The 26715-nt window shown below is 46.2% G+C and overlaps 1 protein-coding gene across 8 annotated transcripts in view; it reads right to left on the bottom strand.

Annotated features, from left to right (window-relative positions):
• Positions 1 to 26715, bottom strand: part of KDM2A (lysine demethylase 2A) — a 120544-nt gene that overhangs the window by 17642 nt on the left and 76187 nt on the right. For 7 of the 8 annotated variants that reach the window (XM_053286964.1, XM_053286963.1, XM_053286965.1 and 4 more), the window contains one exon: positions 24044 to 26491. In XM_053286964.1, coding sequence (XP_053142939.1) covers positions 26310 to 26491 — 182 coding nt within the window. In that variant the 3' untranslated portion in view covers positions 24044 to 26309. Of the gene's footprint in view, positions 1 to 24043; positions 26492 to 26715 lie in introns of those variants that run through there. The other variant, XR_008314138.1, reaches the window with a different exon arrangement.

Genomic DNA, 26715 nt, shown 5'->3' with positions numbered 1-26715 from the left:
AATAAAAAAAATAAAATAAAATAAAATAAACTCTTCTTTTTATGTTTCTATAACATAATACTGAAGCCCGATTTAGGAATTCCCTCCCCCTATACTTTTTTATTTGACATCACAGGCCTATTGAATTTACAGTTTCTTTTAGGAGAAGCTGTCCACTGTTCTTGTATCAGTAGACATGGATCTGGAAAGGATTTTAAAAAAATAATCTTCCTGGTTTTTCCATGGATGTTAGATGGTATCCTTGTTCCTTTTTGTTGTTGCTCATTTTGGCTCTCCCCTCTGTACTTTGTATAACTGTTAGATTCGTAATTTTGCTGATGGTAAGACTGAGTCCTATGTTAACATTTCCTATAGGAATGAGCCTGGACAGTTCCAGAGGCCATTCTGAAGGCCTCCGGACCGGTCCGAACACGAGGGCGGTCTGGCACAGGTGGGGGGGCTCTTTAAGGGCGGGGAAGGGTGTACTTACCCCCCCCCCCATGTTTCCCCCGCCGGCGCGTTCGTGTTGAAAAGCTTTTGGGGCAGCAGGATACCTCCCTGCTGCCCCTTCCCCCAGTCGTTGGCAAAAGGCTTCAAAAAGGCTTCTGCGCGTGCGCACATTGCGTGCGCACGTCACATCTCTGTGTCACGTGCGCATGCGCAGAAGGCTTTTTGAAGCCTTTTGTTGACAGCTGGGGGAAGGGGTGGCAGGGAGGTATCCTGCCACCCCAAAAGCTTTTCAACACGAACACACCGGTGGGGGAAACGTGGTGGTGGGGGAAGTACACCCTCTCCTGCCCTTAAAGAACCCCCGACACCTATTTTGCATGGAACTGCAGCTCCGCAGTTCCATGCACATCCCTAATTTCCTATTCTATAATTATATACATACACATTTATATAAATATATACAATTACCATTTGTAGCTTGCATATAGAGGAGTTTTGTTTATGCTGGATAAGCTTCTGTGTGTAATCATGTATACTCTCAGAGATGTAACCTTTTCTGTTTTTTTAATTTAAACTTTAATAAATGTACTATAAATTGGGGGGGGGAGAAAGGGGGAGTTGCTTAGTAGCGGAGAGCCAGAATACAAGAGTTTTAGTAGGGAAAAGAGGGTGAGGGGGCAAAGGCTGAATTGTCTTCCAGGAAGGCATATTACTGGCTCCTGTCGTAGCACATGGGAGTGAACCTTGCTTGGGTCAGAGGCTAGAGTGTGGACCAGACAGGCTTCAAAAAGGCATGCTGGTTTGCAGATAGAAATAGAAAGAGTAGACCCAGCTTTCTTACCCCGCAGCAGAAGCTGTGAACAGTCTCTTGTCTATCAGAGGAAGCTCCTGCCCTTTTTGCTATGCAGCTGGGCAGAAGCTCTTAGGATGAGCAAAGGTTTTTGCTGAAGCCATGTCCAAAAAATCTAGGTTCTTATAGTCGCTTGATCCTCAGATCTGGACATGAAGTTCTTTCAAAATGGCAATGTCTGTCATAGGGGCGTACCATATGTTAGGCAAGGGGAAACAATTATCTCCCAGCCCAGCTGCCTCAAGAAGCTAGTCTCCCATGGCACACAGCAGGGCACGCACTTACTCCATGGCACCCGCCCAATGATTGCAGCTGGCTGCCCGGGCGGGCTGCACAGTGGCAAACGGCCTCAGTGCAGAGCGGATGACAATGGTGGGGAGCTTTCCCTTGCTTCCAAAAGGTTGCCTGCGCCTGCACCCCCTCTCTTCTGTCTGGGCAGGGGCAGGTCAGCAGCTGCCTGCCTGCCTTGTGTGCCGTGAGCAGCAGGAAGGCGCGGGAAGCTAGGCAGCAGCGATGTCAGTGGTGCTGGCATTGCAAAAGAAAAAGAACTTGAACAAAGAAGGAGGAGACGACGACAAGGAGTGGTGAAGAAGCTCCAGAGTAGCCACAGCCTCTACTGCTCTCCGATGGCAGTGGTAGGGATTCATGTTGGCCGCAGGCCGTTACATCCACTCCACCGCTTGAGCTGCTCTTCTCCTCCTCCTATTGTTGCTGGCTTGTGCATCCCTAGAAAGAACGTAGGAAGCTACCATATACTGAGAGAGGCCATTGATCTATCTAGCTCAGTATTGTCTTCACGGACTGGCAATGGCTTCTCCAAGGTTGCAGGCAGGAATCTCTCTCAGCTCTATCTTGGAGTTGCCAGAGAGGGAACTTGAAACCTTCTGCTCTTCCCAGAGTGGCTCCATCCCCTGAGGGGTATATCTTACAGTGCTCACACGCAACCAGGGTGGACCCTTCTTAGCTAAGGGGACAAGTCATGCTTGCTACCATAAGACCAGCTCTCCTCTCCGAGATTAGAACTTGAATGGAGACAATGTGTGGTGGGATTCACACTACTCCTTGTCTCCTCCTTTGTGATTGAGAAGAAGCTCCACTCCACTCCAGAGAGTAGCAACAGCCTCAGCTGTTCTCCGAATGTTGGGGTAGGGACTGCTGTCAGCCATTACGTCCTCTGCTTGAGAGCTGCTCTTTCTTCTATTGCAACTTGCTGCTTTCCCTTTCCTCCATTTCTCTTCGTGTGTGTAAGTAAAATTGGAGTTTTTCCTTCATTTCTGCTTGGGGCTACTCAGGAGATGGGAGGCTCCAGCTTGCTGTTTCAGATGGCTTCCTTCCACTCAGATCTATTGGTTGTGTGTGGAAAAATCTACAGGTCTTCCTCAAATGGATCTGTGGCTGGTCATATGTACCTCAGACAAGTAGACCTGCTAGTACATGGAGAGGGTGTGTGGCTGCAGCAGTTTCGTCCTGAGCAGAACCTCTGGTGGGGATGTGAGCAGTGTTCCTTCCTCCTGTCTGCCCAGATATTGCAAGAGATCATTGCAGGGCAGGGTGATCTCTGCTCTGAGTGATGGAAATGTCAGAGTTGCCCCCAGTTCTACTGAAGTTACACTAAAGCAAGAGCTGAGGGAAATGTATGTATCAAGAATGCTTGGGACTGGAGGTACCCTGAATGTTCTTCTGTTTCTATTCTTGGGGACAAAATTAGAGTTGGTTGGGGAAGAAATACTTCCAAAAAGCCCTTAAATTGTAATACTACTTACTTTTTTGTTCCTGTTTGCTGCCATTTGTTTTCCCTATTTGTTGCTGCTTAAACACATTTTCCCTTTCTCACAATTGTGTCTGCTTCTACATTTGATTAGTAATACAAGTGATGCTTGCCAATCAGAGATCTCAGGGCTCTTTCTGTACCTCATTTGCCCTCTCGAACTGCAGAACTGTTGGCTAGTTCAGCAGTTTGTCACATATGGTTCCTTATTGAAATATTGGTGAATGTGTTCTTGCCTGAATTATCCCCCCACCCCGGTGGGTCTTGCTGATCAGTGTTTCCAGCCCTTTAAAAGTGGTCTTCTCTGTATCTTTTAATACAGATTGAGCAATACTAAAGTCCTAGCTGCAAGCTTTGGGTGTTTGTTCAGCATCTTGGGCATAAGCATTTGCCTCATGAAGTCATTGAACTTACTGACTTCAGTTTGGCACTCGTGTTATAGGGGATAATACTTTCTGCCAACAATTTTTCTTTACTTTTAGTTAGGTATTGTCTGACAGACCTGCAGTGTGAACCTCTCCTGTGTGCTCCAAAACTGCCATGTCACTTAGAATGTGGTGTCAACAATGATTTCATTCTCCCAGGGGTCTGGTGGTGTTCACATGATAAACACAAGAGTGCTGCTGTTCTCACCATTAAAAATGAGTACGCCACAGCATCCTCCAAAGCTACTTTTAAAATACTCTAGGAGATTGGAAGCAATAGAGTGATGTCAATGGATGCAGGGAAAACAGACTCTGGGCTGCAAACCTCTGCATGCTTACTGGGGGAGGGGGGGGAAGAGAGAGAGAGAGAGAGAAAGAGTGTGTGTGTGATTCTATCCCCAATTGAAAGCCTTCCTTGTATTTTAAGTGATTGCATTCTTCCCTCTAAGTCCTGCTGACCCACGTGAAGTGATCTTCTTCCAACTTGCAATGAGTCCTTTTCCTCTCTGTGGAAAGGAAAGAGGGGATGGTGGCAGGGGGTTTATTGATTGGCTCTTTGATGGTGCCATGGTTCTTGAAAATATATACATATGTGGACAAATTTGTTGGTACCCTTACAGCTCATTGAAAAAGTGTTTTATGCCTCCTGAAAGCGATTAAATGAAAAGCAATTGCTCCATGTATACGTGCATGCCTTTGATATGTCATTGAGTAAAGCAAAGCAAGTGTGAAAAGAGATAAAGTATTGCTTATTCTACAAAGATATTCTAAAGTGGCCTGGAGACATTTTTTGGTACCCCTAGAAAAGAGCATAAATAATTGGATTAGAGTGATTTTTCAAATTAGATGTTTTCTTTAATTAGTATCACACATGTCTCCAGTCGTGCAATCAGTCATTCAGCCTATTTAAATGGAGAAAAGTAGTCACTCTGCTGTTTGGTATCATCCTGTATCCCACAATGAACATGGACCAGAGAAAGCAAAGGAGAGTTGTCTGAGGAGATCAGAAAGAAAATTATAGACAAGCATGTTAAAGACAAAGGCTATAAGACCGTCTCCAAGCAGTTTGATGTTCCTGTGACAACAGTTGCAAATATTATTGAGAAGTTCAAGGTCCATGGGATTGTAGCCAACCTCCCTGGATGCAACCTCAAGAGGAAAATTGTCCCCAGAATGGCCAGAAGGAGAGAGAATGGTAGACAAAAAGCCAAGGACAACTTCCAAAGAGATACAAGCTGAACTCCAAGGTCAAGATCCATCAGTGTCTGATGGCATCATCCGTTGCTTTTTGAGTGACAGTGGGCTCAATGGAAGAAGACCCAGGATGACTCCACTGTTGAAAGAAAAACATAAAAAAGCCAGACTAGAATTTGCTAAAATGTATATTGACAAGCCACAATGGTTCTGGGAGAATGTAATTTGGACAGATGAGACAAAATTGGAGCTTTTTGGCAAGTCACATCAGCTCTGTGTCCACAGACCAAAAAATGAAGCTTTCAAAGAAAAGATCACCATACCTACTGTGAAACATAGAGGAGGCTTGGTTATGTTTTGGGGCTACTTTGCTGCATCTGGCATGGGGTGCCATGAGTCTGTGCAGGGAACAATAAAATCCCAAGACTATCAAGACATTCTGGAGCAAAACGTACTGCCCAGTGTCAGAAAGCTCTGTCTCTGTCACAGGTTATGGATCCTCCAACAGGATAATGACCCCAAACACACAGCTAAAAGCACCCAAGAATGGCTAAGAACAAAACATTGGACTATTCTGAAGTGTCCTTCTATGAGCCCTGATTTGAATCCTATCAAACATCTATGGAAAGAACTGAAACATGCAGTCTGGAGAAGGCACCCTTCAAACCTGACACAGCTGGAGCAGTTTGCTCGTGAAGAGTGGGCCAAACTACCTGTTGACAGGTGTAAAAGTCTCATTGAGAGCTACAGGAATCGCTTGTTTGCAGTGATTGCCTCTAAAGGTTGTGCAACAAAACATTAGGTTAAGGGTCCCATCATTTTTGTCCATGTCATTTTCATTTGTGTTTGAAATATTCTGTTGCATCAGAACTCTAAAGCAAAGTCTGATTTTTGTTAAATGCGGAACAAACAATGATGGGTGTCAATTACTTTTGTCAGTTTCAAGTTATTTCAAAGACAATAGTGGGTTCTTCGTTCATGGAGGGGTACCAACACATTTGTCCACATGTGTATTCAATTGTTTTTCAACCAAACAAGTTCTAAAAAAAAAAATGTTCCTTGCTCCCAGAATGGCTCACAATACTTGAGGGCTGGGAAAGAGTGGAGCTAGCCTAGCATCCTTCCTGATTGTTTACAAAATTTAAACTGGTTTGCCTGGATATTCCTTCACCTGCTTTTTCCAAATGAAAAATATTGTTGTTTTTTAAATCTCTTTATGCTATAGCCCTGACAAAAATTGTTAAGCTTGGAATAGAAGCTTCCTTTCGAACCCACAGAAGGGGAGGAGAGCTGGTCTTGTGGTAGGAACATGAATTGCCTCCTTGTATTTCACAAAGCTGATACTGTTGTATGATTTGGTTTTGCTGTTTACACCTTGTAACTGTAGTCTTCTGTCCTCTGTTAATCTGCATCTCTGTATTACATGCTTCCTTATTGTTCTTCTATAGCAGAGACATGGCGCCACGAGAAGGAGAGGAAGGCAGCAAGGAGCCCATTTTAAAATCTCATCTCCAGGCCCACTCCAACCTTGGAATGCCCCTGGTTCGTCAGGAATCTAAAAAGTGTCCATTAACTTGTGTCAATTAACAATTGTTTGTCAGAGCTGAGTTTTGACAATTGTTTGTCAATTGTCTCTTGTCAATTGTTTGTCAGAGCTGAGTTTCAGGAGATGGAGCGCCATCTCCTACGTGCTGCAGTCTGCTGTCAGGAATGAGTTTCTTCTTGTGTTCTCAAGACAATCTGCATTTCTGAGCTTTGCAGTTTTGTCTCTGCTGTGTGAACAAAAAACCTGAGGTTGAACTCTGTCCCAAAGAGGCATCAGGAAGACAGAAAAACATCAAGGGGGGAAAACCCACTAATCCTTTATGTGAAATACACTAATCTAAGTGACTGGTATGTGTGTAAATATACTTAATGTGCATTTCTATAATCATTCCAAAGTTATTGCATATAAACATATGTGAAACAAGAGATCAGTGGTGACCATTGTAGCAAAACATAGGAAGCTGCATGAAAGATAGGATTACTTCTACTTTACCCAAGGCAATTCACAGTTGTAACACAGGACAGGCAATCTCGCCTGTTCCCCAGGAATTAACCAGTTCACTCCCTGATGCCGGGCATCAGGGAATCTCTCAACAGAATGCTGATTTTGGACGCCTGGGCCTGGCCTTTTGGGGCCCTCAACTCCGGTCCAATTGTGGTGACCTTGGTCATAACAGAAGACTGGGTTTGGGCAGAGTTCTTTGAGTTAGGAGCAATAGTCTTAGGTGTATGAGAGCCTCTGTTTCATAAAGCGGATCCTCCACTTGGAGTGCTTCTGGTTTAGAATGGCTCTTAGGTTTGGATTGAAGGTCTTCCACTTCTGCATGTGGATAATAGGACTCCTCGGTATTGATTGGGTTGTGGTCAGGCTCAATGGCTGGTGTGAAATGGTCCAGTATTGATTGTGCTGAGCTGGACGAGTCGAGATGGTGTTCCCAGCCGAGGGAGTGGTGTTGCGGCTGAGCATTGCAATGTGGCTGTGTGGTTAGTTGCATTGTCACTTGCTTCCTTACACTTACACACACACACACACACACACACACACAGAGCTTTGGAATGGACTCTCAGTCCTCCGTCAAAGGTTTTGGTAGAGGTTGGTCAACTGTGCAAGCCGAGGTTGTGAGAGCCTCGGAACCCGCAGGGCAGGTTTCTTTTTCTTCTTTGGCAGTATGGTAGGAGCTGTCAAGCCCGATGCAATTGAGATTGATTTCTATGGTGGAGCCGTGGCAGAACAGGTTGCTTACCTGTAACTATTGTTCTTTGAGTGGTCTTCTGTAAATTCACACTTGGGGTGTGCACCTGCCCAAGGCTACAGACTCGGAACTTTCCAGAGTTTGTAATTCAAAGGAAAAAGAGCGGAAAAGCAACCCAACCCCCTTTGCAAAACTACCCTCCTTACCTCCGGCTAGGAGATGGCTGCAGCCAAGGATTTTTTTCCAGAGGAACTCTGCTCCAAAAAGCTGTAGAAGCTGCTACTGCCCTGGTTGAGTGGGCCCGTGAGGGGCAAGTTAGGGGCTTCTTAGCCAGCTGGTAAGTAAGAGTGATGGCTTCGTTTATCCAGGCTGAAATTCCTTGAGCTGAGACTGGAAGACCTTTCAAGGGGCCGGAGTAACTAATGAATAAAGGATTGCCAAAACTGTTTTGTCCTTTCCGTATAAAAATCCAAAGCTCTCCTTACATCTAGAGAGTAATATGCCCTGTCCCCATCTGTTGCAGGATTTGGGTAAAACACTGGTAAACATACGTCCTGGGAAAGGTGGGATTTGGAGACAACCTTAGGAAGACTGTTGATGTCTGGGTGCAATACCTTTTTATCCCTATGAAAAATTGGGTATGGGGAGTCACATCTCAGTGTTTTTAATTTGCTAATTCTCCTTGCTGAGGTGACTGCCACCAGGAAGGCTGTTTTGATGGTAACTTAAGATTGCATGAAACCATAGGTTCAAAAGGGTGTTTCATTAGGCAGGACAGGACCAATTGCAAATCCCAAGAGGGTAACAATTTTGGAGGTACTGCAAATACATCAACCAAACCTTTTAAAAACTTTGGGTCACAAGACAACCCTGTAACTGTGTGCTTCGCTGCAATAGCTGCCAAATGAACACAGATGGAAGAATAAGCAAGACCAGTGTTCTTCAAGGTTAATAGGTAGTCTAGCACTACCAGTATGGGAGCATTTTTATTTTATATTTATTGTTAAATTTATATACCACCTTTCATTAAAACAATCCCAAGGCAGTTTACACTTGTGAAGATATGCCTTCGCTGGAGGCACAAGTTGCAAATTGCTTACCCTTCAGGGCATAGGTTTTCTGGGTGTACGGCTTCTTTGAGCCAGCAATAATTCTCTTTATATCTTCACAGAGTTTGCTGAACTCTATTTTCCAGATTGTCAAGCGGAGAGAGTCCAGATGGGGGTGCAACTTCGTTTCCTGGTCCTGCGTGAGAAGACTAGATGAGAGAGGAAGTTGCAGGTAAATCCACCAGGATAGAAGTAGAAGGGCAGTGGACCAGGGTGGCCGTGGCCACCATTTCCTTATCTTGAAAACATCTTGGTCTCTGCCTGGATACCTATATATACCATTTATCAGTTTTTCATATTTTTGTTCTGTATATTTATTGGTTCTGCATGCTGCATTTCTATGTTGAATTCAGTTATTTAATTTCTGTATGTGTTATAAGATGTTTCCACTGTGGAATGGCAATTTATGTGGTTTGACCACAATTGAATAAGGTGTCAGTTTACTGCCGTTTTTGCGTCACTCCTGTCTTGAGTGTCTACATTTGGCCAGGCGGCTTTGTAAATTTCATAAAAATGATCTTTGTTACACATTTCATATCAGTTTATTCCATATCAGTTTGATTGTTTTCAGTGTGTTGAGAGTTGGTTCATTTATTTTTTTGTTCACGGGGTTTTTTTTGCTCTTCTTTCACCAAGGGGTGACCAGCAGGACTTGTGCATTGTCTTGCTTTATCTTCTGGATTACCCTTGTGATCAGTGGTATAGGTGGAAAGGCATAGAGCAGCTGATGACTCCAACTTCTGAGGAAGGCATCAGCCAAAGACTTGTGGTCCTTGCCCGGCCTGCTGTAGAATCGGGCACACTTTTGTGTTGAACCATCTTGCAAATAAGTCCAATGCAGGTGTGGCCCATCACGGAACACATTCTGTACTTAGACCTCGGGTCTAAAGACCATTCGTGAGATGGGCAATAATGCCTGCTCAGGGCATCTGCTAGGGTGTTCAGTTTCCCTTCTATGTGAACCGCAACCGGCCAAATGTTCTTCTAAATGCACCAATTCCACATTTGGAGAGCTAGGCATGACAAATGGTAAGAGCCCATGCCTCCCTGACTGTTGATGTAGGAATGTGCAGTCATGTTGTCCATTAAGATCAGTAATGAGGATCCCCAGACAAAGGTTCTTAATGCCTGAAAAATGGCCAACAACTCCAGATAGTTTGTGAGCTTGTGTTGTTCCACACAAGAGCATCTCCCTGCCACTGCCAGGTTCCTGAAATGAGCCCCCCCACACCCTTTGTGGATGTGTCTGTGGTTATTGTCAGGGTTGGAGATGGCAGATGAAAGGGAGTCCCTTCTGTCAGATTGGCACAGTCTGCCCACCAGAGGGTAGATGCCCGTATCCTTGTGGGAACATGAATCTTCCTGCTCTGATGCTGGCAATGGGGCTTGAAACGACTCAGGAACATGCCTGAAGTGGCTTCATATGGTATCGAGCTAGAGGGAGCACTGCTGTCGTGGAGGCCATCCGCCCCAATAAGCGCTGGACAAAGCTGGCAGTATACACCTTCCTTTCCCAGAAATGGCATACTGCTTCCTGAATGGCTAGAATGGAATGTTTTGTGAAGATTGCCGGTTTTGGCAGGAGTCTAGGAGCGTGCCCTATGGCCTGGGTTGGCATGAGCGTTGATTTTTTTGCAATTGATGCATAGACCTAGCGAGTGTCTTTATATGATCTATGAGGTGGCGAAGGGATGGGGAAACCAATAGCCAGTTGTCTATATACGGGAACACTGATATACCCTGCAGCCGCAGGTGTGCTGCCACCACTGCCATACGTTTTGTAACACATGAGGCTGAAGCCAAACTAAAAGGCAGGATGGCATATTGGTAAGATTCGCGGCTACGTGGAATCTCAAGAACTTTTTGTGGTAGGGGACAAGAGAGGTGGAAATACGCATCCTTGAGATATATAGATGTGAACCAAACCCCTCCTGAGAGGCGGCGCATGATGGATGGAATCGTCACCATTCGAAACCTCTTGTAATGAAGTGGTTCACACCTCTCAGGTCCAAGATTGGCTGCAGTCAACCATCTGACTTTGGGACAGTGAAGTATCTTGAAAAGATGCCATCCTGAGCTGTTTGATGAACCCTCTCTATTAACCCCTTTCTGGAGAAGGGATCTTACTTTCTCCAAGAGGTGTGGGGATGGTGGCATAGTTCTTATACTGGAATCTGGGGGGAAGGTTTGAAATTCTATTTTGTAGCCATTTTGAATTATTGCTAGAACTCATTCATCTGAGGTGATGGATGCCCATGCGTGGTAGTAATTGACCCAGTTTGGAGATTGCAGCATCATTGTTTCTTGTAGTGGGGCTTAGGTTTAGCCAAAGAGTTGGGCTTTGATGCTGAGGAAGGTAACTGCTACCACTGCAGGTAACAGTACTGATGCTGACAAAAAGAATAGCCCGAATAGTATGATGAAGGCGATTTTCTAGGTTGGTGTGGTTTAGACCAGAACCTTCTGTTACTGGGAGGCGGAGAAGGAGAAGGAGAAACCCATAGAGTAAGCTGTGGTTCGAAGCTTTTGCACCCTTTTGATGGTGTTATTTGTCCAAACGGCCTCTACATCAAAAGGTAGGTCCTCTAGCTTGTGTTAGCGATGATGAGCAAAGCCAGATGTGCCTCTGGCTTTGCTGCAACCATGTAGAGTGATCCATAGTCCGTCGCATGCTGGGCGGAGTGTAGCTGTTTTGCTACACCAAAAGCGTCCTGTAGAAGAGTCTGAGCTGCAACTTGAGCTCCAGAAGCCTGCAGAAGAGAAGAGAAGGAGGAACATCTGCCCCCAGGCAGACCCCAGGGTGAGGGACTGGGTGCCTGCCTGTCTGCTTCTGCCCCCCGCCCCACCAGGACAGGCTGCTGGACTGTGGTGAGGTTTTGCAGGAGTGGGGGCCTACAGGGGGTAACTTGGCAGTTTCCTGGTTTTCATCTGCTGGAGCTTGCTGCTCAGGGCTATTTAGAGTGCTGTCAGTGGCGGCGGGGTCACCACTGAAGAGGCGACACCAAAGGGAGTTGTCCCTTTGCGGGAGCCACTTTGGGGGACAGCAAGGGCCAGGCCTCCTGGTCCAGGTATTTGTATGTGTGTGGGGAGGTATTTAATAGTGGGGCTTCTGTTTTAATTAGTCCTGGGTGTGATTGTTTTAGAATGTGTCTGGGCTTACCTGGAGATGGGGAGACAGGGGGTGGGTCCACTGACTGTGGGGCAGCAATTCCGGTGGTGGGGAACAGAAGTAATGTTGGCAGGTCAGTGGGTGGTGACGGGTAAGAGGACTTGGAAATCTAATAGCTGTTTCCCCTTCTGGTTTATCTACCAGCTCTTTGACCTTGGGGAGCAGTGCCGACTACCCTTGGAACCTCACATTGCTCCTCTAATGCCAGGTCGGTCCAGAACAAATCAGAAACTATCCATGATTTGATTCTGGATGAAAGTGCCGGCCTGGTATGTATTATAGAGACCTGGTTGCGGGAGGCTGGTGGCCTGGTCTGGTCCCAGCTTCTTCCTCCAGGGTACTCTGTTGAGGAACAGGTGAGGGACAGTGGGCGGGGAGGTGGAGTGGCTGTGGTCTATAAGAACAATATCTCCCTTAGCAGGATCCCTGTTGAGGTGTTGGACCATACTGAATGTGTGTATTTAAGTTTGGGGACTAGGGATAGACTGGGACTTCTCGTGGTGTACCGATGGCCCCGCTGTTCAACAGAGTCCCTGAGCTGACAGACTTGGTGTTGGAGTCCCCCAGGCTTGTGGTGCTGGGGGACTTCAATGTTCATTTCGGGACCATTGTCCGGGGCGGCTCAGGAGTTCATAGCAGCCATGACAACTATGGGCATATCCCAAGAGGTCTTGGGACTGACACACATTGCAGGTCACATGCTTGATTTGGTCTTTCACTCTGATCAGGGTGGTGTTCCGTGGGTGGGGAATCCTGTGATTTCCCCATTGTCATGGATGGACCACCATCTGGTTAAGGTTGGACTTACAGTCACTTCCCACCTTCGCAGGGGTGAGAGACCTATTAGGATGGTCTGCCCGAGAAGGTTATTAGATCCAATAGGATTTCAAGAAGCCTTGGAGAAATTTAGTGTTGGCTCTGCCAGCAATCCTGTTGATGCCCTGGTGGAAAACTGGAACAGCAAACTCACCGGGGCAGTAGACAAGATCACTCCTAAGCATCCTCTCTGACCCACTTCAAAATTGGCTCCTTGGTATCTGGAAGAACTACAGGGGCTGAAGCGGCAAGGTAGACGACTGGAGCGCAAGCGGAGAAAGACTCGACTTGTATCCGACAGATTACAACACAGAGTGTATTTGAAGATCTATGCTCAGGCGATATTTGCAGCAAAGAAATGATTCTTTTCTGCCCGTATTGCATTCGCAAGCTCACATCTGGTGGAGCTCTTTAGGGTTGTGAGAGGGCTGGTATGTGCCCCTCCTCCCTTGAATCAGAATCTGGAACCATCGATTACCCGCTGTGACGGGTTTAATGAATTCTTTGTGGGGAAGATCTCTCGAATTCGGGCCGACTTAGATTCTGTCTCCACAATTACTTCAGTGTCTGATGTGGAGGTGTCCAGCGACTCCTCTTGTGTGGTTAAATTGAATCAGTTCCAGTTTGTGACTCCTGAGGATGTGGACAAGCTGACTGGAATGGTGCGACCTACCACCTGTTCTCTTATTTATTTATTTAGCATATTTTTATTTTATTTAGCATATTTTAAAACTTATGTCTCTGGGTGGTTTACAAGAGCTCTTGACCTTTGCCCGACATGGCTTATACTATCTGGCAGGGGGATTGTTGTAGAAGGCCTGGTAGAGATTATAAATGCCTCTCTGAGGGAAAGCAGGATGCTTCCTTGTCTTAAGGAGGCCACTTTTGAAGAAGCCTACCTTGGATCCCTCAGAGTTGAACAACTACAGGCCTGTTTCATAAGAACATAAGAACAGCCTTGCTGGATCAGGCCCAAGGCCCATCTAGTCCAGCAACCATGTTTCACACAGTGGCCCACCAGATGCTGCTAGAAGCCACAGGCAGGAGTTGAGGGTGTGCCTTCTCTCCTGTCATTACTCCCCTGCAACTGGTACTCAGAGGCATCCTGCCTTAGAGGCTGGAGGTGGCCTATAGCCCTCCAACTAGTAGCCATTGATAGACCTCTCCTCCATGAAGTCATCCAAACCCCTCTTAAAGCCATCCAGGTTGTTGGCTGTCACCACATCCTGTGGCAGAGAGTTCCACAAGTGGATCACGTGTTGTGTGAAAAAGTACTTCCGTTTGTTGGTCCTAGACCTCTTGGCAATCAATTTCATGGAGTGACCCTGGGCAAGGTAACTGAGAGGGTGGTGGCCTCCCAGCTCCAGACAGTCTTGGAGGAAACTGATTATCTAGACCCATTTCAAACTGGCTCTTGGGTGGGCTATGGGGTGGAGACTGCCTTGGTCAGCCTGATGGATGATTTCCAATTGGGAATTGACAGAGGAAGTGTAACTCTGTTGCTCCTTTTGGACTTCTCGGCAGCTTTCGATACTATCGACTATAGTATCCTTCTGGAATGTCTGAAGGGGTTGGGAGTGGGAGACACTGCTTTGTGGTGGTTCCGCTCCTACCTCTTGGGCAAGTTCCAGATGGTGTCCCTTGGAGACTGTTCTTCAAAACCTGAACTTTTGTATGGTGTTCCTCAGGGCTCCGTATTGTCTCAGATGTTGTTTAACGTCTACATGAAACCACTGGGAGAGATCATCAGGAGATTTGGTGCAGGGTGCTATCAGTATGCTGACTACACCCAAATCAACTTCTCCATGTCAACATCATTGGGAGGGAGCATAACCTTCCTAAATGCCTGTCTGATGGAGATAATGGGCTGGATGAGGGATAACTAACAGACTGAATCCAGATAAGACGGAGGTACTCATTGTTCAGGGTCAAAACTCAGGAGATGAGTTTGATCTGCCTGTTCTGGATGGGGTCACACTTTCCTGGAAGGAACAGGTACGCAGTGTGGAGTTGCTTCTGGATCTGAGCCTCTCCCTGGTCTCCCAGGTTGAGGCAGTGGCCAGAAGTGCCTTCTATCAGCTTTGGCTGATACGCCAGCTGTGTCTGTTTGAGATAAAAGACCTGAGAACAGTAGTATATATGCTGATAACCTCCAGATTGGATTACTGTAACACCCTCTATGTGGGGCTGCCCTTGTGTGTAGTCCGGAAACTACAGCTAGTTCAGAATGTGGCAGCCAGGTTGGTCTCTGGGTCATCTCGAAGAGTCCATATTACTCCTGTACTGAAAGATTTACACTGGTTGCCGATAAGTTTCCAGACAAAATACAAGGTGCTGTTTATAACCTATAAAGTCCTGAACGCCTTGGGCTCTGGGTATTTAAGAGAACGTCTTCTACGTTATGAACCCCACCGCCCATTGATATCATCAGGAAAGGACCGGCTGCAGTTGCCACTGGCTCATTTGGTGGCAACTTGGGGACGGGCCTTCTCCACTGTAGTGATGAGCCCGGACCCTTCCGGAGGCCATTCTAAAGGCCTCCGGACTGGTCCGGACATGGGCGGTTGGGGGTTCTGGTGATTCAGGAGGTTCCTTTAAGAGCGGGGGGAGGCTTACTTACTCCTCCCGCCGCTTTCTCCCTCCAGCGCCCGTAGTTCTGTCAATAATTGGGACGACAAGATACCTCCCTGCCGCCCCTTTTTACATTTTGCTGCTGCTGCTGTCTATGCTCCAAAAGGCATCAATAAGCCTGTAGCACGTGCTTGACGTGTAGCACATGTGCACTACAGGCTTATTGAAGCCTTTTGGAGCATAGCCAGCAGCAGCAGCAAACTGTAAGATGCTGCCCCAATCATTAACAGAGACTGGTGCCGGAGGAGGAGGCGGCGGCGGCGGGAGGAGGAGGAGGAGGAGGAGGCGGCGGGAGGGGGGAGCGGCGGTGGGAGGGGGGAGCGGCGGCGGGAGGGGGGAGCCCTCCCCCCGCTCTTAAAGGAAGCCCCCACCCCAGTGCCGGCCCGCAGTTCCGCGGGTCCATGCACTCCCCTACTCCACTGCTGCCCCAGAGCTTTGGAACGCACTCCCTAGTGAAATAAGAGCCTCCCCATCTCTGACAACTTTTTAAAAGTCTTTAAAGATGCACCTATTCACCCAGGCTTTTAATAAAATATTGTTTTAACCGTTTTATAGTTTTAAATGTTGTTTTAAAATTTTTAATTGTAATGTTTCAACTTCTATGTCATTTATTTTGTTTTAACTACTTTAAGTTTTTTGTCATTTATTTTAACTGTTTTAGCTTTTTATTTGTTTGTTGTAAACCACCCATAGACGTTGTATAGAAGTGTGTTAAATAAATAAATAAACTTTCTGCCCCTGAGGGAGACCCCCTAGGAGAGGGGCTAGTTTTTCTAGGATGAAGTGTTCGTATCTGGCCCAACATGCCTGGTGGTTGGCTACTCTTAGGAGGCGGCTCGCTGAGGAATAGGTTCACTTGCCTATTGCATTTGATTTTTTGCCTTCTCTATCCGCAGGTGCTGCTGAAGATGTTTGGTGTGCCTTGAACTGAGCAGTTTCAACCACTACCCAATTAGGTATGGGATGTTTAGTGAGGTATTGAAAGTCTTTTTGCTGTACCTTATACATGCTCTCGGCGTTCTGAAGTCGGGGGTATGGAGGCTGGCTTCTCCCATGCTTCCTTCACTACTTGAGACATTTGAACCAGAAACAAAGCAATTGCACTAGAGTAGGCCTGCTCAACTTCGGCCGCCCCAGCTGTTTTTGGACTACAGCTCCCATAATCCCCAGCCACAGTGGCCAATAGCTAGGGATTATGGGAGTTGCAGGCCAACATCTGCAGGAGGGCCAAAGTTGAGCAGGCCTGCACTAGAAGCTCAAATTGGATTAATCCAAAGATTGGGTCCTCTAGTGGGGCTGACGGCTGCTGTATGTTGAGCCCCAAGGAGGAAGCCATGCAAAGGAGTTGCTGTGTGTGTGTGTGTGTGTGCGTGTGTGCGCACGCGCGTATGTATTTTGATTTCCTCCAACAGGGTCTCATCCAATGGTTCCTCCATGGCTGAACTGGGCATCCCAGCAGGGACTATGGATGGGTCCGTAGTGGGTTCAGAGGAGGAGGGATCAGCTTCTCCCGTGATGCTGTTTTGCGAGGGTCCTCCTTTTTACGCGATTGCCTCCTTTGGGATCTCAAAGGAGATCTGGAATGAGTGCGTGACTGGGAACTTCAGCAGTGTTGATGACAGCTATGCTTCTCCCCATTGGTGTGCAATGGTTAGCCAAAAGCGCAGTAATGAGGTTCTGGAGTATGGAACTAATATATAGAACTCTCAAGCGTGGGTGGAGTCTATAATAGGCTTTGTAGTCTCATGCTGAGTGCATCAGGGGGATCTATATCTGCGCCCTTTGTGGTACCAGTAGCACTCATAATGGTGCCGTGGAGACTTTGGTGAGCCAGTGGCTCCACTACCCGCCCTCGCAGCTGAGTCACGTTTGGACTCAGGATCAGAGAATGATCTGTACAGCTGTTTGGGACCATCAGACAACGGGTCTACAGAGTTCTCTGGGGAAGGCAATTGGTGCTGAGGTTCTGGTGAACTAGTGATCGGCACAATTGTACGTTCTTCTAGGTGCTTTCTCTTTTTTGGTGTCTCCCCTTGTGTGTCTTCCACATCTGCTAATGCCAACAGGGTGCTTCTTTTTCTTGCGTTTGTTCTGTCCTGTTTCCTCCCTGGTCTGTGCCCAATTAGAGTGTTTTCCAGTTGCTTTTTTGTGCACTGTGCCTTGAAGATGCATCTGCCCTGTCTTGGAGGCGACACTCTTCTTTGACTTTATTGAAGGGGATAGGGACCAACTTGCCTATCAGGTTCAAGGGAGCAGGCACAGATGGAACCCAAGGCAGCCGGTACTGGTGGCTGCCGGTACTGGTGGCAGAGGGTCAGGTACTGGTGGCAGAAAGCCGGTACTGGTGGCAGAGGGTCAGGTATTGTCAGACCCAGTAACAGTGGTGGCGGCTGCTGAGGAGACGGGAGCAAATCTAGATTGGGGCGCCGTGCCTCTGGAAGGTTCAGTAAACAAGCTTCCATATAGGAATAGTCCCTGCACCCAAGTCCTCCTGCATTTTGGCAGCCCTTTCTCCGAGAGTTTTGCTCCATAATGGAGACTAAGGCGGATGAAGTGTTTGCAACTGAGGAACTGGCCTGAAGCACCTTCTCCCACAAGAGTGCTGCGAGACAGGACGCCCTATTCTGGCACGCTTGTCTAGTAAAACTGGGAGACTTTACAGGAGTCTGCTCAATAAGGCTCACCCAGGCAAGAGGCACTTAGCGTGCCTGTCTGATGACGGGATTGTCAAATGGCACTCAGCACACCATTTGAGAGGAACTTTAGCTGTCACGACCATAAGGCATCCGCGGCCTGCGAGGCTGGGGGAGCCCGAATAAAAATTAACATGCAAAAACTAATAGGAAGATACTATAAACAAATAAAATGATAGAAGGGAGAAATCAGGAGTGTAGAGTGAAAAATTGAATTACACCTATCATTCTCCCACGGAAACAAGCAGAGGAAAATTCCAGGACCTGCTCAAGTGGCGTTTGACGAAAGATTGAGGTAAGGAGGGTAGTTAACCAATTGTGGGGGGGGGGGGCACGGCGGCGGCATTTTCCTGCTCTTTTTCCTTTGAATGACCAACTCTGGAACGTTCCATATTCATGGCTCTGTGCAGCTGCGTACCTCAAGTGTGATGCACAGAGATCACAAAGAAGTTGATGGTACTGAGGTGCTCGGTATTGAGGAAGGGTGGTGGTAAATAGCTGTGAGCCTGACTGTCGGGGGTGAACTTGAGGTCGCGGGCCAAGGGTGGCTGGTAGAATCATTGGGTCCGGCTTGCGTGACTGTGGGAGTTGACACTATCCGGGAAGTTTTAAGTGCCTGTTCCTAAAGCCATGGGTGCAGGTGAGAGGCCCTGTTATTTTGTGCTTGTTTGGTGAACTTGGCACAGTCGATGCACATGTCTACTTTGTGGGCCTTGCTGAGGCAGAAGAGGCAATATCTACGTCTGTCCACGGAGGGGAGTTTGGCTGTACAACAGACACACCTTTTAAAAGGTGACTTTGCTGGCCATACGCAAGGTGAACCCTTGCAGTGAAGGGGTGGGGGGCAGGGGCTGTGGAATTAAAACTGGAATTCCAATTGAGAGAGAACCAACTAACTTAACAGTAAGAAAGCTGATGAGAGGGAAAATGAGATAAAGAGGGTGTTTGGGCGAAGGGTTGCAAAAAAGCTTGGAGCAACTCGATGTCTGTCTGTTGGTGGACAAAGCAAGACTGGAGGGAAGCCAGACACATGCGCACATCTACATGAGTGGCAGGGCTACTACCAAAACGCCTGAGAATACCAGCTTGGAGAAACTCCAACGTGGTCTCTGTGCAGGCACAAAGCCCTTTCGTGTAGAGCACAGAGACCACATCCAAGGACACACAAAGATCTTTGAAGATCACAACTTTTTGGTTGGTTATTTTAGCTGCCACTGTATTATAGCTTGCTACTTAAATATTATTGGGATTTTAAACTGTAAAATGCTTTCAATGCCTCTTGACTCAAAAGCAGCCTGGAAATTAATATCAATACATTTGCAAAGAGGATAGGTCTGCGAGAGGTATGACCAGTGAAAACTCCCTGGCAGATGTCTACTGTTTATTCACAGACACATCTCCCCTTCTAGTATCCTAGTGTTAATCATAAGACACATACATCACAAACGTCCAACTCACAGTGCTTCAGCTCAGAAGGCTCCAAAATATACAACACATCTAGGAGCTTGTGGAAGTTTAGCAAGTACAGATCTTATGCGCTGATCTCAGTATACCCATGCACCTCAGGTAGTAGCCTGTTTTCTCATTTCAGAAACCTTGCCCACTATGCAGTTTGCAAATACACAAAGCAATTTATTGTGTAGTATCAGAGGATCCAAAAGTTCAAGTAGCAATTTGCTGGTTTTAATCAGTCCTTGAGTAGTTTGAAGAAGCAGGTTCGAGTTACACAAATTAGGCTAGCAGAACATCTAGGGGGATTTTTTAAAGGCCACTGAATATGGAGATGAATAAAATTCATTAGATAGAGTACTTCCTCTCCAAAAAGTGAGGAAATAAATGGTGGGGGAGATAGAATAGCAAAATAATTTCTGCTAAAAGGAGAACTAGAGCTTAGTGCAAGAGGAAGACACACATTTTCATAAGCAGGAGCAAAAGTGACATTTAAGAGAATGCAAGGATTAAGTTATCTATCCAGAAAAAATGTATATTTACAAAACCAATGAGGCAGGGTTTTAAACGTTGCAAAGATACAGAACAGATGATGCTCTTTTCTGTAGTCAGATCACTGGTCCATCTAGCCCAGAGCTGGTGAGGTGACAGAGTTCAGCTACTGGAATTCCTTTTTAAACTAGCACTAACTGGGACAAAACCCAGGGCATCAGTTCTATCTCTGGGCTATCACCCCTTCCCTTTAAATAGCAAGCCTATCTTACTTTTGTCTGACCTCAGTAGATCTGTCACTGTCCCTATCTTGTCTGATCTAAAAAAGCCTCTCAAAATTGTCTTAGTGTGCCATCATATGCTACCTATACAGACTTTCTTGATTTTTGCATAAAAGGGGCTGGAACAAAGATTTCTATTTGGTTATAAATAGTGCTGCCATATATAAGGAAAGTACTGTCAGCAGCAGCTTTTGGTATAACACATCACCTCTTATTTCACAAGAGAACTTTGTAAACAATACAATGGACAAAGTAAATGTCTGATGCAGATCAGTATGTAAAGCATCTTTAGTCGACTTTGATGTTAATATACTAAGGAAAAGAACGGTAATGCTCTTTTACAGATCTGAAGGGGATAAGGGCTCACATGATCCTTGCATTTCCTTATAGACCAGCTTATTTTTCATGCTGCATTTCCTGCATCCATCCCAAAGCCTCTTGCTGAGTCAGGGCATCTCTTAGAAAGCGTTACCAATGGCTTCTTGAGTGTTTCTTCAGTAAGTCACCCTAGTTAGCAGTTTTCTCTGCCAACAGAAACCTTCATCTTCTTAGCCTCAATCTGCCTGGTTTCTGTATTCAACCAACAGTTTTTGGATGCCTTTGCTAGATTAGTGCCTGTTCCTATCAGAATTCTCCTCTCCAACACACACCAAGCGACTTGGCCACTTTCTCTCCAGTATATTTGGAGACTGACCTCGAACACTAAGTTTTTCTAGATATCTAGTCATGCCTTAGTTTTACTTAACCCCTTCAGGGTCTTCAACATGTTTAGCCACAGTAACTGAAGAGCCTAACTCTAAGCCCACCCTGTGAGGTTGTCTCAGGCGGGCCTTCTCAGAGTTCCAGGCCCAAGGGGAGCTACGTGGGGCCCAGGCTTGTGGGAGGGCCTTCTCTGGTGCAGCCCCCTTCTTATGGAGCACGCTACCTCCTCCCTTCTGTCCTTTAAAAAGCTCCTGAAAACCTATCTATTTTGCAGGCGTTTAGTTTTTAACGTGTGTGGGGGTTCCTCCCCTTTTGTCTTCATTGTTTTAATTTATGTAAACTGCCTCAAGTCTAAGGAATTCAGGCAGTCAAATTTGATAAATAAATAAATAAGCCAGCAAGTTGAAGCACGTAAGCTATAATCAATGGGATAAATTTTCAGATATGAACCTGAACACCACTAGAAAACAGTAACAGAGAAGTGTATAGATTGTGTGTCCTATTAAAAATAGATGTTTGGATTAAATAATATTAAGCATTTGCTGATGCCTCACAATTGCAAACAAAAATATGCCCTTGACTCCTATAAATAAAAATTTGTATTAAACACAGACCCAAAATATCTCTCCTTAACCTTTACAGCATATTATGACAAAACTGTTTATAGCTTTATTTTGTTTGGATAAGCATCTGATCATAGCTCAGGTGGGAACCACCACAAGAAGCCAAACAAGATTAAAAGCCCAGAGAGGGCCAGGAAGACAGGTGCTGGAAAGCAACACAAACCACCAGAGAAAGAGGAAAATGTACACACTGTAGACATAACAACAAGGACGCAAAGTGAAAGATCGATTATTAGGAGGTGACTGAGCCCTGCAAGCACTTCAACCACATTGCCTAAGCAATTAGAAATATGCAAAGAAAACGGCCCTTCCTCACGCTCAGGCATCTGGGTGGGAGGGCATGTGGGGAGGAAGGCTACAGCAGCTTACCTTCCCCACAGACAATCGGGCGGGTAACTGCTACCCCAGGCAGTGCAGAGTTAAGAGGGCTGAGACACTTAGTCCTAGCCCCCAGAAATCCCACAATGTACCACGTGAGTGCACAGTGTGTTATAGGTATCCCCTGGCCATGGAAGGGCACCTCTCTGTGTCTCAGCACTTGTTGAAAGCAGCCAGTGCTAACACACGGTCAGTTAAAACAGGGTGAAGGGAGCTTCCCAGCCAGGTCTGCCACCAAGACACCACCGGGAGTTGTGCAGCTGCCAGCGGCTCTTGTGTGCAGCCAAGCCCAGTCTTGGCTGCTTGTGAGAACAGCCTCTAAGAGAGAGGAGACACCAGTGTAGCAGCTCTCATCTTGGACAGCCTAAAGGAATGATTCCTGGAAGCTGTGATCTGTAGTTTGAATCTCATGACTGTTTTGATTCGGTTTCTATGCCACTTGCACCTCTTTTCAGAGAACCTTTGCTCTACAAGCAAATAAAAGTGTTTCATGTCTCATTTTAAAACAAGCGTATAAGTGCAAACATGGAAATTGGGGGTGGGGGATGGCTCTCCTGCTCATAAAGGCAGCAACTTAACTCAGAGAACCACCACCTGCATCCTTCTATTATAGCAGGCCTGTTCAACTTATGTCCTCCCCCAGTTGTTTTTGGACTACAACTCCCATAATACCCAGCCACAGTGGCCAACAACCAGGGTTTATGATAACTGTAGGCCAACATGTGCAGGAGGGCCGAAGTTGAGCAGCCCTGCTTTATATAGGGACATCAAGTACGTAGCTTGGGAGTGCTCCTGAATCCAAAACTCTTTGGTTACTCAGGTAGAGGCAGTGGCCAGGAGCGGCTATGCCCATTTCTGCAGGTAAATGACGTCAAAACAGTGGCACATATGCTGGTAACCTCCAGACCTGACTACTGTAACACACTCTACATTGGGCTGCCTTTGCATGTAGTCCAGAAACTACAATTGGTACAGAATGTGGCAGCCAGACCTGGGACAACCCAAAGAGACCACATAACACACATTTTAAGCGAACTATACTGGCTGCCAATATATTTCTGAGCAAAATACAAAGTGCTGGTTATTACCTACAAAGCCCCCAAGTGCTTTTGTCCAGGGTGCTTAAGAGAGCACCTTCTCTGTAAAGAACTCTATTAAGGTCATCTGGCTCAGCTCATCTGCTTACCACCAGATCATTTGGGACTGGGCCTTCTCTGTGGCTGCCCCAGGCCTCTGGAATATCCCCAGTCAAAATAAGAGCACTCCCTTCTGTTTGCTTTTGGGAAGACCCTCAAGACACATGTCCCATTTTTAACTGAAATTTTAAAAGGTCTGCTTTTATCCCGTGATAATGTTAACATTTTATTCTGTGCAATTGTTTTTATTCTTGTTTTATATTTGCAGTTTTTATGCACATCAGGCAGTATATATTATTATTTACTTATAATAAGCAGCCCTTTTGTCTCAAGAATTGATCAAAATCAAGTCTAACACTGTGGCCTCAGTCCTGTAAATGTGTTTCAATTTGATCTAGACAAGGCTGTATATATAGTGAGATTCCACAAGAGTGCATAATGTTATACTGAATGTACAATTCAGTTGCCTGAGGATCTCAGGTTATTGTTTTAAAAGAAGCTCCTAGATCTTCAAAAATATGATTAGCAAGCATTACCCCATACTTTTCAAAGTCTCAGAAGTCAGAGGAGCAGCTGAATAAAGTTCCAGATATGGGAACAAGACTTCAGTGGTCCATTTAGTTCATTGTCCCTTTCAGTAACTACTGAAATTTGCATAATTAAGGTTGAAGAATTCAGCTTTTCTGGCAGCAAGACTTAGATTGAAAAAAATGAAGAGTTAATAACTTGGCGTATATACAGCCCTGGATATAGAGAGGGCAAATACACTGCAAAGAGTTACTCATTATGTTCTCCCTCATTCAGGCCGATATCCCCTTATTTGAGCTCACAATCAATATGCAGACCCGCACTTTTTTTTCTTGAAATTTTTATTCCAAAATCCACCCCATGAAACAAAATTTTCCCTTCAGAGGCTGGTATATTTTCTTCCCCCATTCACTTGTGTCTCATTCCTGTGGTAATATGTTTGAGGAAAAATTCTCTAAAACCATTATTGGCAAATGATTAGAAAATGAAGAAACCCAACTAACTCCCCTCCCTTTAGCCCCCAATATCCCCCAACCCTAAACATGTCAACCGAGAGAGCGCAATACTTTGTTTCTTTTACCCTTAATGCTTACATTTAATTTTAAAGCACAACATTGGAGATTGACTCTAAGTTAGCAACAAAAAATATATATTTACAATTTCTTCAAAAAAACAAAACAAAACACAAAAGAACCAAACCCTTTTAAACAATAGTGACTTTCTTTAGGGAGTTTTATTTAGGGAGAAGGGTGTTTGTTTTTTTAAATCACTAAGTGATTTTATATATAATTTCTCTTTCCTTTACGTCACCACTTGCCCTCCGAGGTGGTGGCCAGTATAGGTAATAAAATTTCACAATTTGCTTTTAAGTCTCTTAAGCCACAGTCATTTGAGAAGGCTGTAGGACAGCAAAACCTAAATCCACAACTCTACCCTCCCCAGTCAGTCTGCTGCTTGTTTCATCCCCCTGGATGCAGGACGAAATTCCTCCCAGTCTAATGCTCCCAACTTGCCGCAGTTCAGCACTCCTCAGGCTGACCAATGCATATGGAGAGTTGTGAAGGTGCTCCCACTTTTGAGTCCAATAAAATAAAATAAAATACTCAGAGCATAAACTTCTCCAAGGTGGGAGTTATCTGGGCAGATGCACTTGAATCTCCTATTTATGGCTATTCTCACCTTCCTCTTTTGAAAGAAAACACACAAAAAACCAAGGGATTGATTCTACAATTTCTTTTTCCACAGGAGCCAACAAGGCAGAAAGTTTCCACTTCCAGGAGATGAATCAGTGGGCATTTTTGCAGAAAAATTCAATTTGCAGTAAAGCTCCTGTGTACTGAGGCACTCTGGAACTCATCACACTAGCATTGTCCTCTCGGCAAAGAAGCCTGCTCCTCATAGGTGAGGGGGAACCTCTGGGTTTCAACAGATCTAAATATATATCCCCCACCCCATCCCCAACACACCAGGGGAAGCTGCTCTTCCCCGAGGTTTAGGTGCCAGAGTGTTCAATGCAATTGGCCTGGGGAATTTGGAGAGCGACAGGGTGGATTCCTCCCCCTCCCTTATTGCTTCAGAAGCAGCAAGGGTGCATTGGGCTTTCCTCTGATTCTGCAATTGCTCTCCTCTTTTCCCTTGCTGCACAGACACCGGAGAGCTCTTTTCTCCCAAACGAGGCTCAGAGGGGGAGGCGGGGTGAAGGGCGGTCTAATTTGTGCTATCACTATGGGGAAGAGAGCAGAGTGCAAAGTGTGCATTCAAACCCTGACAAGCTCAGACAGCTGGAAGGAGAGTCCAGTCACTCAGGCAGAGGGAAATAAAATAGGGACCCAAAATATTACCTTTCTTTCTAAAGTGCAAAAAGCTCTCTGCTGCCCAAGAGAGAAGTTCTTTGGACCGGCCATTCATTGCAAAGGAAGAGAGGCAGCTAATGGGGGCATTCACCCGTCTCAAGAGCCAACAGCTATGCACCCAAGATGTAGGCATTTCTTCTCCGAGAGTGCTTGTTTCAGCAGACTGCAGAACATGGGACAAGCAGAGACCATTTCCGCTGGTGTGAGAAATCCCACTAGATGCCTCTCAAGACTTCAAGCTCTGCTGCAGTCTTCCCTCTACAAACATTGCCATCTTTTCAGATTAGGAAAGGTAAGACATACCTGCTTGGCCTCCCTCTTGGGGAAGCTTACGACAAGAACATGGCTGCCTCCAAGTGAAAGCTCAGCCATTCCCCCACTAGCCTGAAGTTGGAAGGTGCCTGCAGGCTAACGCAAGGCCACATGGAGATCCCCTCATGACGTAAGAAACACTGCTACTGTGGGCCTCCGAGTCATCAGCACAAAGCATCAACTGCCCATTCAGCTGCTGAAGGGCAAGAAAAGGAAGCTTAGCAGAGTATGGCAGGCAGGGAGAGGTCACTCCCAGCCCAGTGACTTTCGGAACAATCGCATACCAGAACAGCAGGGCAACAGGGAACAGGTGTGCACCTGCTGTACATCATCCAGGTGTGATGTCCCCATAATCGGATGAGGAAGTGAAATGTGTTTTTATGGGATTCATGGGGGCAGGTGAGGCAGAAAAGAGAAGGGACATATTTCCCCTGAAAACGTTGCTACAAAAAACCCCACAAAAAGTTAGAGCGTGTAGCTGCTAAGCAAGTACCCCACAAGAGCACCCATTCAGCAATCTCTTGTTGCCACTTCCTCAAATGCTGATTTGCCTGGTGGGGCTTTCTGGTTTGCAGAAATCCCAAGTGGGGAGGGACATTGTGACTGCAATCAGGTCAGCCTTGTCCCTGCCTATAGAAGTGGGGGAAATGGTGTGTGTGGGGTGGGGAGGTCTGCTCTCCAAGAGGGGTTGTCTGGAATCTTTCCTTCTCTTCAGTCTCTCTGTGGCAAATCTCTAGCTGATTTTCTGAATTAGCTTCTCGTCAGATAGGCAGTAGAGGCTGTTGATTGACAGATCTGAGATGAAGTGCTCACAGGCCTTGCGGGTGATCTGCTTGCAGCCTCGCAGGTCAATCAGGGTGACATTAGAGATGCGCCGTAGGTATAGAAGGGACTGGTCTGTGAGCTTATTGCAGCCTGTGGAGAAGAGGATAATGTTATGACTTGCATAATGCCCACCTTCCACCGAAGTCAGCAGTGTGCACAGAACAGCAGAAGAATGAACATGCACTGGTGTTAGCTGACTTTCAGGAAGGGTAAGTGGGGGGACTGATTTGTTTAAACACCCATGAAGATCTGCAAGAACAGTCCAAGCCAGGAATGGTGCAGTGCCAGACCAGAGTGGTGCAGTAACTGCTGAA

Source organism: Hemicordylus capensis, chromosome 1 (genome assembly GCF_027244095.1).
Source record: "Hemicordylus capensis ecotype Gifberg chromosome 1, rHemCap1.1.pri, whole genome shotgun sequence".
Lineage (NCBI taxonomy): Eukaryota > Metazoa > Chordata > Lepidosauria > Squamata > Cordylidae > Hemicordylus > Hemicordylus capensis.
This window is presented reverse-complemented; position numbering and strand designations above follow the sequence as displayed.